This window comes from Colias croceus, chromosome 6 (genome assembly GCF_905220415.1).
Source record: "Colias croceus chromosome 6, ilColCroc2.1".
In the NCBI taxonomy this organism is placed as follows: Eukaryota; Metazoa; Arthropoda; class Insecta; order Lepidoptera; family Pieridae; genus Colias; species Colias croceus.
Window position 1 is genome coordinate 10,849,432 of NC_059542.1, and position 17,683 is coordinate 10,867,114.

Consider the following 17,683-nt stretch of genomic DNA (forward strand, 5'->3'; position numbering starts at 1 on the left):
AATACCTAGTACCCATTTAATAATTTGCAAGAATTTGACATCTACCGAAAATCTGATTGTGAAGATTTATATTTAAAAATATTTATGTTTATGTGACAATAAATAAATTGTATGCCTAATTTCAAGTGGTTTTATTTTGGCTTCTGGTAGCTGACCTTTAAAGGTGCTTTTCCACCAATAATATGCGAGGATGTGTAGCGAGGAATGTCCTTTTAAGAACCAATAGTAAAGCTTTATTTACCTCGCCTCGCTCAGCACAGCTCTGGTGGAAACTGCCCAGCGGTGCTAGGTTTTTGCGCATACAATACAAGCGAGAGATGTGTGCTAGGTAGTTAAACTTTGCGGGAGCGATTTGACTTTTTTAAAAAGAAATAAAATAAAATTAAAATTAAACTTATTTAATTACTTAACTATAACAAGTGGACGATTTGGAGTCACAAATGTTAATGATCAGAATTACATACATGGTACCATCGATACAACATTGCGAAACAAATGTTTTCCAATAACTGGAATGCTTATGTTAACTTGCAAGAACTTTCCGGTGGTCTTGCTGAGGCCAGCGGAAGGCTATTGCTCAACCTAATACAGAGGGTTGGGGTGGATGCGTAACTAGGTAGGTAATAGGTATGTTTATTATTAGTTCTATAAATTTGGAAAATAGAAGACGTTTCACAACGTATGATATTATTATGTCAATAAATATATTTTTATTGTTTTATTTATTTAACTTCCCAATGCATCCTCGCATCACACATTCCCTCGCACAGCTTTGGGATTATTTTATTGCAAAAGATATGAAAAATATAAAAAACAATAATCTTAATATATATAAATCTCGTGTCACAATGTTTGTCCTCAATGGACTCCTAAACCACTTAACCGATTATAATAAAATTCGCACACCATGTGCAGTTCGATCCAACTTGAGAGATAGGATAGGTTTTATCCCGGAAATCCCACGGGAAAGGGAACTATGCGGGGTTTTCTCTGAAAACGCGGGCGAAGCCGCGGGCGGAAAGCTAGTAATAATATATATTGTTTTTATGAGCCAACAAAACGAGTGAGAGAATTCAAAATTAGGTTTTCCTATTATCTATTGCTGTAATCTTAGATTGGTTGCAAATTTAATACGTGATATGAAATAAGTATTATATCGAAAACTTTCCCAAGTTTGCAGAACTTTTGGAATTTTTTTCACGACCCTACAGCAAAAAAAAATTAATTGCAATTTTAACAATGTTCCCGACTGCGGACAAGGTTGCAAAATGAGATTTATTGTCGTCCCAATGAACCATTCACTTGACTGAAGTTTTAAACTTTTGGAATTATTGTTAAATTTTCGATTTCGAATGTCGATTCTGACTGATGTACTTAAAAAGTTACTGATGTACGGGCTCTCAAATCTATTCTTACAATGGATAGAATCCTACTTGAGTAAACGAAGTTTTTTTGTTGTTGTGAATGGTTTTCGATCGCAAACGTATAATATAACTTCCGGGGTCCCACAGGGCTCTCACTTAGGCCCAATATTATTCAACATATTCGTAAATGAGATACCTGATTTGTTGTCTTGCTCCCAAAGTTATTTGTATGCTGATGATCTCAAGTTCTGTACAACAATCAATACCATGACGACACTTATAAAATACAAAGCGTCTTAGATAAACTGGTTGATTGGTGCCACTCTAACAAAATGGATTTAAATCCTAAGAAGTGTTTTTTAGTAAGGTTTTGGTTCGCACGCAAAGGAAACTTGATACATTACAATCCCACCAAAAACATTTTCATGTAAAATGTTGCCAAGACGAGCCCATATGCCTCGCACTGTCAAAAAGTTATCAGATCTCATGTAGAGCCAAGCTTCTAACACTACACGCCCTAACTCTACAAGGCCTAACTTCACAAACTCTACACCTTAGTCAAAATATGTGGCTTTACTCTTTGCCTTAAAATTGCTCAATGGTAAAATCGATTGCCCCCAATTGCTTCAAAGATTTCACTTAAAGGTGCCTTCCAGTTATCCTTGTAAGGTTCTGTTGCCGCTGTGTCCTCCTCAACGCAGAACCGTATCGGGTCGGAACTCACCCATTCCGAGAATTTGTTAAACTGTAAATGACTACAGTCAGTTGTTTGATATATTTGTAGATTCCCCCAACAAGCTCCGCAAAACTTTTAATTCACTTTTTAAGGAATAGGATAGATTAAGTACATAATATTATATAATCATTGGTTTTCTTTTTTTTCACTAATTGTTTTGTGTAATTGTATAGTTTAAAATTTATTTTTCGCATGCACTTATTTGCGTCCGTATGTCATAAGCGTCACTATCTGTCTCGCTCACACTTTATGGAATGTCTCTCTCCATCTTATTTAAACCACGCTGTGGTCATTTGGAACGCTTTGGGTACACTAGAATAGTTTTTTGGAATTTCAAATAAATTGTTAAAAAAAGACTTTGTTTCACAAAAAAAAAAATTATGGCCGATCTAAGATATAATGGAGTAAGTTAGAATCCTTATTAAATGCGCTAACTTTTAAAGCTACTTGCCAAACTTGAGTAGTACATTTTTTTTCAGGACGATCAGTTGAAGTAGTGCGAAAAATTAATTTTGAAAACTTGGTACGGTATAAAATGACATTTTCCTACAAGTTGGAGTGATCGGCACAGGGTTTAGGATCACAGGTTACATAAAGCACTATTCGGGATGACGTAAGAGAAAAAAAATTGGCAAAAAGTAAATATTTGTAACAACAGGAATGAAAAAACTATCACATGGTGTACATTTTCTGGAATTAAATAAAAAAATCCATAACTTCAAAAATACATGACTTAATTTTTTTTTTCAATTTTTCTGATAACTGGTGTGGCATATAAACCTTTCAGAAAATTTCGGCTTGACGTCGACTTCTGGGACACCCTGTATATAAATCTCGTGTCACAAAGTTTGTCCTCAATGGACCACTTAACCGATTATAATAAAATTCGCACACCATGTGCAGTTCGATCCAACTTGAGAGATAGGATAGTTTAAATCTCAAATCGTTTTAGAGAAAGCGGGCGAAGCCGCGGGCGGTAAGCTAGTAATTTCATAAATCTTATTATCCTGTTAAGTATAGCCAGGATTAGCTTAAAACATAATATGTTTGTATGTTACAAATTCTCCTTCGATTCCATTTTGACCCACTTTACAGCGACGGATTTTATTAAAAATTTGTAAACTTATCAAAACCCGTTAACAGTACAACAATTGCATGAATTTATCTTATTATCCTGATAAGGATGGCCAAGATTAAATATTTCCTTACGTAAACTAACCGACTTCTTTACACACGTTTTCGTATATTTATTTCATACTAGCTGTGCCCGCGACTTCGTCCGCGTGGAATAGCGACTGCATAGTAGTTACTACTTTACATACAATTATTTAGTAAACACGTACTACCATAAACAATTCATAGAATTGTCAATAGAATTTATTACTAATCTAAGCTAAAAAACTTACGTACTTTCCGGAAATGCCCGGAAAATATCCGGAAAATGCGTGAAAATGTCCGGAAAAAGCGTGCAAAATGCCACTTCAAATTTGCGAAGTAATTAAGGCAGACAACCAAAAAAAGAAAAAGAAAGCTAAAATCTTTCATACTAAATGTATATGGGATATTCATATTTCATATTATGTACTTAATGTATGGGAGGGTTTAAAGATATTTTTTTTTTATATTTCTCGATTTATTTAAAAAAAATGATTACGGCCATTATTAGGTTTAGTACTTTCGATATCAGTTTAAAGTTTTTTGTTATCTGTAATACTTACAAAAAAAAATCGCCTGAGCACACTTAACGATTACACCTTGTACATGAATGCCTTAGCAAATGTTCGCCGTGAATATTTAAATGATCATAATGATTTTTAAGAATAAATGACAAAAAAAAATAACTACAGTTTTGGGTTCGGGATCAATTTAATAATTACACCTGCTAATATTTTTTTTACATATTTTCATTGTATAAAATCGTAACATAATTTCCTTTATGTATTGTTCTATTAACATATAGATAATATTTTCCCAAGGTACTAAATTTTAATAAAAAAGTTGTTTTTGTTATTTATATCTAAAAAAGAGTATTTATATTAGACAGAAATAAACATAAAATTTTTATAAGTTTTATGGAAGCTGAATGTAATGCAAATGGGCAAATATAAAAGTAAAATTAGGTATTTAAAATAAATAAATGAAACAACTACCAATTACAGAAAAACTTCTTTTTCGGTTGAAAATTGCTGGATCATGAGTATAATTCTTTATCTCTTACCTTGGGCAGTCTGGAAGAGATCGCTAGTAAGCGATAAGACCGCCTTATGTACATACCGTGTTAATCCATTTGGTATGATTGTAAATATTTTACTTGGTGTGGTACGTATAATATTACCACACCAATTGATAAATAATATGTACTCTGATCCCAGTATGATCTGTACCGCGATAGCCATAACGATAATAAAACAATCAGATGACAGTAAAGCACGATTAAAAATCATACTTGTACAGTAGTTGTGAGTGCAATATTTACGTTTCATAAAATTAACTGCGTTAAAAACAACCGACTTCAAAAACGGAAAAGTAAAAAATAAAAAAGATTTGATATTATTAATTACTACATATTATTTAGATGTGCTATTTATTAAATAGGTTTGATGTCGGTGCACGGGCTTAATACTAAGTGCTTAGTGTTTGGCACCGACTTCAAACCTATTTAATAAATAGCACATCTAAATAATATGTAGTAATTAATAATATCAAATCTTTTTTATTTTTTACTTTTCCGTTTTTGAAGTCGGTTGTTTTTAACGCAGTTAATTTTATTTAATACTTTTTAGTGTAATTTTCAACACGAATCAAACGAGCCCAAACTCGATAAAGTTGAGTCAATATATTACTGAGTTCCTATGGCCACCTTCCGATTCCATCATCAAATCAGCTCTATGTCATGATAATGTTTCATCGCTATCCAATTTACACACTTATACAAAATTTCAGCTCAATCGGTTACCGGGAAGTGAATCAAAGTTACTTGCTACATTCCAATTAAGTCATCGAGTACAGACAAAAATGCTCATAAAATAAAAACTACTGGGCCTAGCCGAATAAAATTTTTATGGGACCAATTCGACACCATCCTGCATCGAACAAAAAAAGAATCACGTAAATCGGTTCAGAAACCTCGGAGTAATCGGTGTACATACATAAAAAAAAAAAAAAAAAAAAAAAAATATACCGGCCGAATTGATAACCTCCTCCTTTTTTTTGAAGTCGGTTAAAAATAACATTTTTTTTGGTACTAAAACGTAGGTAGATTCTCACGCACGCACGCTGATACGTGGTTGGCTGCCCCTTTTCTCATTCCCGAAAAATATCCTCTAAAATTACCCAAGATTCTTCCAATGATTGTACCATACGTTGGAAATTAACTTTAGTCAACAATTGACCACGCGCCAGGATACTTATTTCTACTACATCCTCATGCAAATCGTTAATTTTTATGAACATTGAATCTGTAAATAAAAAAAATGAAAAGATTACTTTACCTAATTTTATTAAAAAGCTACTAACAAATAAAATTCTATCAAGAACTAAAGTGACCTTCTTTGGGCGTTTAATATAGTCTTGTAAAAGTTATACATAAAAATAAAATTTCATCATTTTCTTATTTTGTCGTAACTTCAATTCTAATTAAAACATGAGTCTAACAATATAATTAATTGATAAAGAATAAATATAAAAGCTACAACTTACCTTTTGTGGGAACGCAAGAAGGATTTTTTAAAATGTCACAATTAACTGTTAATAGTGTCTTGTTTGACATCAAATAATAAACATCTACCCTCACTTGTAAAATTTTATTGAGTATATTCACATAAAATATAAGCACCTGAAGTGGACTCTGGGAAGACATGGGTTAAAAAGTTAAATAAATAAGTACAATTAAAAACCCCACCAACATCATATTATTTAATTTTTAATTATAAATTTGCAAGAAGCGTTAAACATGTAAATTGATTTGATTTTAATGAAGTCTCATAGATGGCGCTGTTTCAAATTTGTCTTTATACTACTAAGATTCATTAAACTGTTTCTCTGCCAAAATTACGTAAATGACGTAGTTTTTATAGTGTAAAGCTAGATAATAGCGTGGCTTACCCAAAAACAACATTTAAACATGAGTCTTTAGATTGTACGCTGTGTAATACACGGAATACGTTAGAAAAATAAAGGTTCACAACTCCTCCCCCGGAGGTGATAGCATGATAATGTGTATATAAAAGCCTCACCCGACCTGTTAGTAATATTCATGCAAAATTTGAAGTCAATCTATGCGGTACTTTTCGAGATTAGCTCGGACAAATATACAGACAAACAGACAAACAGACAAACCGACAAACAGACAAACAGACAAAAATTCTAAAAACTATGTTTTTGGCTTCTATATCGATTATAGATCATGGATTATGTATTCTTTTAAAAAAATATTCAATGTACAGTTTTGACTTTCCTACGATTTTATTATATGTATAGATGGGTTTAAATTGCAGTTAAGGGGCGCCGTATAAATCTCACCCAGGGCGCTGGTAAGGCTAAAACCGGCACTGCATAATATGATTATGATAATAATCTAGACACGCGGCAGCGTGTCCAGCCGAGTTCAAGCGAAGAGAACTGGCGAGCAGCGGCCGTGTGTATATTTACACGAACCATTTGGACCCACTTTTCACCCCCTTATAACTCGAAAACTATTTAACTTAAACAAACCAAATTTGGTAAATATAGGACCCCAAGATAAACAAGAACCTTAAATTTCATAAATACAGATTAAACAGTTGCGTAGATATTAATATCCAAAAATCGGAATTTTTAAGACTGACTGACTTATATATATACAAAACCTAACCCACTTCCAGATGACCCAGAAAGTTCAAATTTTGTAATCAACTAGGTAATAGTGTGTCTACAAAGGAAAAAATCAGAAAATACTGAATTTATCTGTATTTAATTTTTTTTTTCAATGACATTAATTTTGTTTGTATGGAAAAATGGAAAAGTTTATAAAAGTAGAAAATATTATATTCACCATAATAGTGTTAAAATATAGATCAAAACTAATGAGTGGCCGAAAAAAATTTTGAAATCCATCAATAAATGACTGAGATATAGATTATTGAAATTTACATATTTTAGCACGAAACAACTGTGGAATCGATGCACCTCTGACATCACACTCACTCGCGTTAGTATCGCTATAGGGCACATTACTTCGATTGCATGATTTCTTTATTCAAAACTGTTATTAAACGTAAAATAAAAGAAAATTTTAATAAAAATATTGCTCAGTTACAGTTAAAAATAATATATAATTTTATATATTCACATTTATTTATTCTTTATTTATGAGTGTTTAGTTTAGTTTTAATTTCAGTGTAATGGAAGAAGGCTTCGTCGAAGGTCGAAATGATTTAATTTGCGTAATATTAATATTATTGTATGTGAAACATCTTTAGGCGCGTTTAGAGTAAAATTTCAAGATCGCGTCATGGCAATACCGTCATGTCATGGAGTAAGGGTCAACTCACACCAAAAGAGCGTCGAAGCGCGGCGAAGCGGAGCGCAGTTTCCGTGTCATATGAATTTTAACTTTATTTTCATTACTATAATACTTATTATCGCATGAGAAGCTCGAACGAGTCGCGCGGATGCCCGCGGCGCCGCTGGAATTCCGTGGAATTCCAGCGGACGGACCGTGCGACTGCGCGAGAAGTCGCGGGAATTCCAGAGAATGCTCGAGCATTCGCGAGCGGCCGCTGGCAATATCCCGCCCCTCGCGCCCGCTCCCCGCACGCGTCTGTGCGCGCGAGCATTCGAACTGCGCAAAGAGCGACCCGTGAATTCATCGCGGGAAGGCGCGCGGATTCCCGCGACTGCTCGAGAAGTCGCTGGAATGCTCGAGAAGTCGCGGGCATCCGCTACTCCGCGCTTCGCCGCGCTGCGCTGCGCTTCGCCGCTCTTTTGGTGTGAGTTGACCCTAAGGCGACGATTCTTCTACAACGATCTTTGCATCTTGGTAATAGTGTGTGTACAAATGCACGCTGGATGTTTAGAAAATCATGTAATCTTTTAAACAGAAAACGAGTTTAAAAAATTGCAGTTAATGACAGGGCAATGTGCGCTGACATTCATAACATACAAGGAAATATAGAAAACTAGTGGTTCGCCCCGGCTTCGCCCGTTGTACATATTTCGCAATAAAAGGTAGCCTATGTCCTTTCTCGGGTATCAAAATATCTCCATACCAAATTTCATGCAAATTGGTTCAGTAGTTTAGGCGTGATTGAGTAACAGACAGACAGACAGAGTTACTTTCGCATTTATAATATTAGTATGGATAATACTAAACAAACCCAAAGAGATATATAAAAAGTATTATATTCATAAAGTAAATCAAATTTGCAGAGTAATTTTCTGTACAAAAAGTAATGATATCCCACCAAAACATAAATGTAAAAATTGGAGCCGAGTTCAATCGTTGACTTAATTTGCCAAAAAAAGAAATGAGATCTAAAAGTGTGCCAAGTTCTGTAGACTGTCCAGAAATTTATTTACGAAGAAGTATTAAGTTCTTAGGTGAACTGAAAACTCAATTGTTTTATTTTCCCTTTGAGAACAACGTTTATTCCAAAATATGACTTTTTTAATTTGAATAATATAATTATTTTCACAAAGCAAACAACTAATGACCAATTGAACCCCATAATTTGATGAGGCTAGTTTTACATACTGTTTAAATATATTTTGTGAGGTTCTAAAACTAGCCAAGTCAAATTATGAGGTTCAATAGGTCATTAGTTGTTTGCTTTATGAAAATAATTATATTATTCAAATTAAAAAAAGTCATATTTTGGAATAAACGTTGTTCTCAAAGGGAAAATAAAACAATTGAGTTTTCAGTTCACCTAAGAACTTAATACTTCTTCGTAAATAAATTTCTGGACAGTCTACAGAACTTGGCACACTTTTAGATCTCATTTCTTTTTTTGGCAAATTAAGTCAACGATTGAACTCGGCTCCAATTTTTACATTTATGTTTTGGTGGGATTGATATTAATAGATCAAAGACGAGCATTTAAGTGTCTATTATAAACTAGTTTCTAGCTACACAAATTGATATTACACAAAATACTTTAAATATCTACCATCATAAAAGATCGAAACATAATAATATTTTTTTTTTGAATACTAGCTGTGCTCCGCGGTTTCACCCGCATTGCTCCGCTCCTGTTGGTCTTAGCGTGATGATATACATATGATATATGATATATATGTATAATTGTATAGCCTTAAGCCTTACTCGGTTAATGGGCTAACGAAAGAATTTTTCAAATCGGACCAGTAGTTCCTGAGATTAGCGCGTTCAAACAAACAAACTCTTCAGCTTTATTACATTAATTATAGTATAGATAAAATAAACATTTATAAAATCCTTCTTTTCGCAATTGGTTAAACACTTCTACAAAGTTAGTAGTGGAGCGCATGGTTTTCAAATAAATTATGCATGGAATGTTAAATTATTTTAATTTGTTAAAGTGATTTAATTACTTTTGGTCACATTATTTGGTCATTGTCGTGGGAGAAGGAGGAATGAAAGTTTAAAATTGTATTTATTTAATTTTAATTTTTTATTATATTTGTTTTACGGCACAATGGATTCCATTATAAATGCGTATAAATATATAAATGAAGACTTGGCAAGTGAGTATTGTTTTTATTTTATTCACTATTACTTTATTTATAGAAATGATAAATACATTTTTAATTCGTTATAAACACAAAAGGTTACATTTTAATTTACTACTTAGTACATTTTGAATGCATGTTTTAAAATATCATTTCTATTTAAAGAATTATTCAGACTCTAACATTTAGTTTTAAATATCCATATATTATGTATTGATAAAATCAAAAATTATGTGTGTATAAGATACTATAAGTGTGTTCATCCGCTAATTATGATGCGGAAAATTGTGTTTAATTCTATGTATTATAATAATACATAATAATATTATGTTCCTATGATATTATGTTTTGTTTACGGCTATTCTACAATGAAGCGTGTGACAGTTAACCTAGGACCCTGGACCTAAATATTTAGTTTATTAACCCAAAATTAATATCAGGTATTCAAAATCTAGACAAAACTTGTTAGCTCTTGTTTACCTTTCTTGTTATAGAACCTACTAGCTTTCCGCCCGCGGCTTCGTCCGCATTTTCAAAGAAAACCCCGCATAGTTCCCGTTTCCGTGGGATTTCCGGGTTAAAACCTATCCTATGTGTTAATGCAAGTTACCCTCTATGTGTGTGCTTAATTTCATTCTAATCGGTTCAGTAGTATTTGCGTGAAAGAGTAACAAACACACACACATCCTCACAAACTTTCGCATTTATAATATTACAAGGCTACACTCCTAATGTCATTTCTAAAATAAATTGAAGAATTAATAATTAAAATATTTCAAAAAGTAATGTATTCAATAAAACTGACTTGTCTTTATTCATTAAAAACAATTGACGTACTTTAACCTTAACACAATATTGATTTATTTTCATCAATTCAAATTAAGTATAACTTTAAAAAGGTCTCTTCGAAAAAAAAAAATAACTATCAATTCCAAATTCAAATTTCTAACAATTCTCTATGAAAAATCGAGTTTTATTACATGTACAATGTACATTATAGACGTTTACTTAATACAAAAATAAAAATAAATAAATAAATATTTTCAATTTTGGACTTATTGTAGTTACCCATCATTGTTCAAAATCGTATTAATATCATAAAACAATTCTAAAATATAAATCAATGATTTAAATTTGGGTCAACAAATACTTCAAGAAATTGAGCATCTCACATAAATTATAAAACTGACCTTTTAACATCGTTTTGTAAAAAATAGGTTAATATATTCAAAAAGTAATTACGCAAACTGACAATGGACACAATAATATGATCTATTATCGTCATGGAAATTAATTTGCGGAAAACTTCATGAATTTTAATTACTTTCAAATTCAATTAAAAACCTACTTTTTATATATTATCTAAGCAGTGTAGGTAAACTATCTTTTTTTATTACTCACTAGCTGTGCCCCGCGGATTTACCCGCAGTGCTCTGCTCCTGTTGGTCTCAGCGTGATGATATATTTTAGCCTTCCTTGATAAATGGGCTACTAACTATCTAACACCGAAAGAATTTTTCAAATCTCAGTAGTTCCTGAGATTAGCGCGTTCAAACAAACAGCTTTATAATATTAAGTACAGATTCCTCTTACTTACTTAGTACTCTAATTATATCAGATGTCTTCGGATGCTGCATAATCCCCAAACGTCCATCGAAAGATTTGTTTTTGTCTCATAAAAAATACCTCTTTTAAATGTTGGTGGATTAAAATGCATGGATGGTAATTTCTCTAGCCTACTTCAAGTGACCTATTTAGTTACAATAATGTCTTTGACACAAAATTGTAGAGTCGTGTTTGTTATTTCTTTTCTAAATTTTATAGATTTAATGAAGAAAATGATTAAATAAAATTCCATGATACATTATAAACAAAGTTTCTCACAATTAAAAAATGTATGTGAAGAGGTTGATAACCTTGTCCTCAAAAAGTCGAAAGTACAATAAAATTTCATATAGTTACAGGAGAAACAGTAGATACACTATATAGATGCTATATTCAGTGTACAAAATAATTAATTCTCTAAAACAACGGAAGAAACCACGTGCTTTTACACAATCGAGTCTTGTTTATAGTTGTTGAACTGTAATCGGCGTAATCTATTCCATTCAACACATTTGACTATTTGACCGCCTCCTTGGTACAGTGGTTGACGCATGAGCGTAGCACCGAGGGGTCCTGGGTTTGATTCCCGGTGGAGACGAAGAAAAAAAATGTTCGGTCTGGTAGGACACAGAAGGCTGATTGCCTACTTGTCCCTAAAAAGAAAATCGATCAGTGAAACAGATGTATATGAATATGATATGTATAATTATGTATATGATGTATATATGTAACACGGGACTTCACACACTTTTGACTATTACTTGGTAAAGATTTTGACCAATATTCGTAGTAGTACCTACCTAATTTTTATTAAAAGGAAATTTATTATATCGATTATATTTCTCGAATTATCTATACAGTAAATAGTCAATAATTTATGTGAATATTAAAACGTTTAACTCAAGTTTTAACAATATGTAAAGTAAATAAAATTATCGATTAAAATAAAATGATTTAGCACAAAGCAACGCACTCGTGTTTATATTTTGTTGTCATAATGACTGGACGATTTAAATCAGCGATTAACATACGAATACTGAAACGTGACTTGATTTGAAAAATAAAATAATATTAAAGTTTGTCGTAGTAGTCGTAGCCTTCAGCTGTTTAATTTGGAATGAGTATGAAATTCAACGTATTTTATACGTAAAAAAGCATTTTCGGTCGCTCTTCATTTAAAAAAATAATTATGGTAAAGTTCTTTTGAAATCATGTACTTAATGGTGTGTTAATAGACTTATTTTACTAAAATTATTAACTATTGAATTTGTTTGTTTGTGTTTCTGTCCCGTTGCAACGAAGTGATCTATAAAAAATATTATGTTTGAAGATATTTAAAATGCTAAAGAATAATATATTATGCTACTTTTTACCCCGGTGAAACCTTCTCATTTAATTTAATTTCCTTCGACTACGCGGGTAACACCGCGGGTGATCGGCTACCAAATTTTAAGCTAGATATTCATAAAATTGTTAGTGTTCGCATGGCGCACCTTTTTTTTAATTCAAGATAGGGAAGCGCTTGACCACAATCTCGCCTGATGGAAAGCTAAGATGCGGTCTAAGATGGTACGCTTCCCTAGTAGTTACCGGTTCACTCTTCGCTTGTTTCTAATAAAAAAAAATCGATTCAACGTAGTATATTCCCATATAACACGCTAAATTACTATTATGAAGCTTTCACTTTTAGACCTTAAAATATAATTTTTTTTTTTTCAATTTCAGGTCCGGTCACAAAAGATTGGTTTCTAGTATCTACACCATGGCCCGTTTTAGGAATCGTTGCGTGCTATTTATTCTTTTGCACGAGACTCGGCCCTTACTTCATGAGTAACAAAGAGCCATATGAATTGAAGACGGCTATAAAATTATACAATATATTCCAAGTGCTAATTAGCTCGTTTTTAGTTTATGAGGTAAGTTGGTGACCCAATATTGGTATACTAAGGGCGAAGGGACTTGTAGTTTTGCATACACTGATCACGTAAAAAATACTTAAACAACAAAATTACGTCAAAAATTGTTTGCTAAATTTTTCTTGAAAATTCATGTTTTCTTCTCTAGCTTCACGCAGCCGGCATATACCTACCGCTTCTCTAATATGAGCATTTTGTCTATGAAAACATAATCTTAAACGATATCACGTGCTGGTCGCAAAGTTGGGCGAGGTTGCTTGTTATGGGTGTACACATAGAGTTTTTAGAATTCATCTATTTGAAAAACAAAATGCGTCTGGAATTTTATAAGTATTTTTTACGTACTCAGCGTATGCAAAACTATAACCTCCTTTGAGCTTAGTATACCAACAGTGGGACACCCTGTATATGAGATTAATTATAACTTACAAGCCTAGTCGATTTCATATAGTAGAGATCTTGTAGAGATAAAGTTATTTTTATTATTGTGTAAGTCTTAATAATAAGTCCTTCTCATTACAATATAAAAATTAATATACCTATAATAAGTTATGTATAGACGCACAAAATTTCATAGAACAAATAAAAGTGAGTTTTTGAATTATATAATAATAGGTAGATAATTAAAAATAAAAACTATTAGTTAAATTTCTGTAAAACAAGCTAAAAATTAAGTAGTAAGTAGGTACCTACATATAAATATATATTTCTTTTCTTTCCAGGGTTTCATATATGTATCTCACCAGGATTATGACTTCAAATGCCAGGCACCTGATGATGTCGACTCTCCTAGAAGTCATAGGGTAAATTTATTTTTAGTATCTTATCGTTAATATCTTTTCTAGACCTCTTGTGTGTTCAAAAAATCTTAAAAATATATTTGTCTTATATTTTTAGTATAGCTGTTGACTCTACATAAGCATTAAGCACACTTATAATTTGAACTGTCTACTTTCGACTGTTAGAGTGGTGTAAACCACTTTTTAGTAATTTTATTATTTTTTATTCGATTCAGCAGTTCCATATATTTTCATACATTAAAAAAATCCTTCGCTTTATTATAATAATATGTATGAAAAGCTACTTGTATAATTTGTCTAGTACTAAACGAACAGGTAATTTTTTTTAATCAACCCTAGAGTGTTAAAATTAGTAAAAAACTTTACATTCAGGGTTTTGTTCGCGTAACTATTAGTTAAATATACAAAACGAGACCATATTACAAGTGATTAACGTTTATTTTCAGATAGCAAGAAACATCTACATATACTTCGCGTTAAAACTAATCGAGCTTCTAGATACAATATTCTTCGTGCTCCGAAAATCGTACAGACAAGTATCTTCACTGCATTTACATCACCACAGTTTGATGCCCATGGCCTCGTGGATAGCTATTAAGTATATTCCAGGTAATTTTTCATTTTATTTTTATGAATTATATTGACAAGAAGCAAAGTTTAGAGATTTTATATAATATATAGAGTAATTCTTAGTTAGTTTACAATATTACAATATTTCTAGTTTACAATATTTCTACTAGGGATTAAACTAAATAACTGAATAAATTTTCTCTCGAAAATGATTATTTCGATTTCTCCTTTAAAAACATTTAACAAAAGAAAAAGCTCTATCTTAACAAAAAAAAAAAAATAACAAATATTATCTTTTAAAAACATCCCAGCTTTTAGCCAATTATAGCCCTCACCATGACTTTCTTCTTCAAAAAGTTTTTTTAAACTAACAAGAATTAAAACTTTATCAAAAATGTTTCAGGTGGTCAATGTGTACTAGTAGGATGGGTGAACAGTTTCGTCCACGTGATAATGTACGGTTACTATCTAATATCTGGAATGGGGCCGCAGTACAAAAAGTACTTGTGGTGGAAGAAATATGTGACCGTTTTGCAATTGGTAAGATTTTCATTAAATAAGTTTTATCACTACATAGTATAAAACAAAGTCGCTTTCTCTGTCTCTATGTCCCTTTGTATGCTTAGATGATAGATCTTTAAAACTACGCAACGGATTTTGATGCGGTTTATTTTGAATAGATAGAGTGATTCAAGAGGAAGGTTTTAGTATAAAATTTATTAGGTTTTAGACAAAGCGGGCGAAGCCGCGGGCGGTAAGCTAGTATATTATACTTAACAACTCTAGCTAAAACCTTATGCTAAAACAAAAAAGAAAACTTCATGGCTCAAAAATGACAGGGTATAATAATTAGTTTACTTACTGAATGTAAGTAAACTAATTATTAGAAAATACTTTTTCTAGTGTTTGATTTTACGCATTTAGAAATTAAAGACTTTTTAACGGATTTTAAACGCGATTTATTCATTATAATATTATTTTCAAAAATTGCTCTTTGTGACTGTGACCACGCTCGCTGTAGTAAGTGTTCGAAACGTCGGGAAAATAATATAATCGCGTTTAAAATCCGTTATAGAGTCTTTAATTCTTTAAGCATAAAAATGGCTGTATGGTCAAACGAATGAATGCAACCTTTTTTAAGTGGGGAAATCTTGCATAGATGCCCACGGCCCCCGGGAAGGAGCCGTGGGTTCTTACCGACTAAAACCCCACTGTGTTCCGTCGAGCCGCTTTAATGATGGGGCCGCAGGTATTGTGTCGAATTCTTCGACGACATGAACGAATTATACCCAAAGAGTCAGAAAAAAACAAAAGCGTTAGCTACTTATAATAATTTGTGCCTTGAAGGGTTCTACACAAAACTTGAATACATAATGATGTTCAACTTTCAAAGTGTTCAAAAGTTAAGGAGGGACGTATACTAGCCACTGTTTTGCTCATGTGTAAAGATAACTCTCTTAAATAACATCCATTTTAATGTCAATTGAGTAGTTTTTGAGCTATGTCATAGCAAACAAATAAACAACTATCTTTACTCTTCATAATATTACCAATAATACAGATATATAAGTCCTTCCCCAGTTTCTATATCTTGACCTACAAGTGGAATCAAAAGGTTCTAACTGTCAAGTCATTGCTTGTAAGATGTTAGGTGCATTAGCCTGTTTTGATGTACAACTTCGATATTTAATTACGCTATTCATTTCGATCGTTACATTTCTATCGCGAGCAAATCTATTTGGAATCATTCGTATGAACTGTTTGCATATAAATAGTAAATGTATTTCATGTGTTTTTCAAGTTATCTTGACAAATTCGAATTTTGAGGAGATTTGATAACAAATGCAAGCAGATAAAGTCCCAAAAAAATAGTAACATTAAAAAATCTGATCTTGCTTTCCTGGAAAAGAATGCACTTGTTTATTTTTCAGATTGGAATGCGGATCAAAGGCCATTATACTACACATAGGATACTATACTAGGATTAGATGATCAGCTATGTTATATTTTGTTTTCTAGCATTTCTTTTGTATCTCTCTCTCTCTCTCTCTTCAGCCTTTTTCCGTCCACTGTTGGACATAGGCTTCTCCTAAGGCACGTCATATAGAGCTCGGTCTTCATCTTTTCGCCGCCATTGAGTACCAGCAACACTGCGTATATCGTCGCTCCACCTTGCTACAGGGCGCCCTACACTACGTTCTTTCGTATACTCATATAAAAATGTTTATATAATAAGAAACGTGCACCAGAACATCTGTTACATACTTCAATCGACAAACTAATTTATTTTACAGGTGCAGTTCGCGTTCATCTTCTGCCACAGTATTAGAAGCCTGTTCTACCCATGTGGTTATCCGACTGCGATCAAATATCTAACAGTAATGTACTCCATAGTATTCATGAACATGTTTGGTCAATTCTACTACCAAAGCTACGTGAAACCCAAGAAACAGGCCAAGAAAAGCGATAAGAACGGAGTGAAAAACGGTGTAAAGAAATCACGGGTGGACTAGGCTGATTAAATTGTAAATAAACTATTAAAATGTGATAATGTTTTATTTATTCAGATGTACCTAATGATTATTGGAAGTTTATTATATAAATACTTATATAGAGTTATCCCGCAGTCTCAATTATTGTGGATAAAAAAGAGCGAAAGCATTCATCCTCTATTTAATTCAAATGGTTGCTATCCGTAAAATCCGTAAAAAAGTGTACCTATCAGGCAGAATTTAAGGAAAAATATGCCTGTTACTCTTACGTTATAAATATGAATGAATGAATGAATAAAGGAATGCTTTATTGTATAGATATTAGTTATCCTGGAATCTATTGTGAACAATGAGAACATTTTATCATGAAAACTAAATTCATGATTGACTGCATCAAGCCTTACCTCAGATAAAATTAACATAATTAGTATCTTCTATTATTATATAAGAACAGTCAATGAATATCTCAAATTACATAAGCAAATAAACAATTTTGAACAGTTTCTATTGT

General features: G+C 32.3%; 1 protein-coding gene across 1 annotated transcript; it reads left to right on the top strand.

The window, feature by feature from the left end:
- Positions 1–9,668: 9,668 nt before the first annotated feature.
- LOC123692448 (elongation of very long chain fatty acids protein AAEL008004-like) lies at positions 9,669–17,226 on the top strand. The gene is made up of 6 exons (XM_045637196.1): positions 9,669–9,804; positions 13,120–13,310; positions 14,033–14,113; positions 14,557–14,719; positions 15,084–15,220; positions 16,975–17,226. The coding sequence occupies exons 1-6, from the start codon at positions 9,756–9,758 to the stop codon at positions 17,191–17,193; spliced, it is 840 nt and encodes a 279-aa protein (XP_045493152.1). The 5' UTR covers positions 9,669–9,755; the 3' UTR covers positions 17,194–17,226.
- Positions 17,227–17,683: the final 457 nt, after the last annotated feature.

Excerpts from the sequence above, each read along its gene's own strand:
- LOC123692448 (XM_045637196.1), top strand. The coding sequence starts at position 9,756 with ATGGATTCCATTATAAATGCGTATAAATATATAAATGAAGACTTGGCA. Across the intron at positions 14,720-15,083 it reads AGCTATTAAGTATATTCCAG|GTGGTCAATGTGTACTAGTA; the intron begins GTAATTTTTCAT and ends AAAATGTTTCAG. Across the intron at positions 15,221-16,974 it reads ATGTGACCGTTTTGCAATTG|GTGCAGTTCGCGTTCATCTT; the intron begins GTAAGATTTTCA and ends TTTATTTTACAG.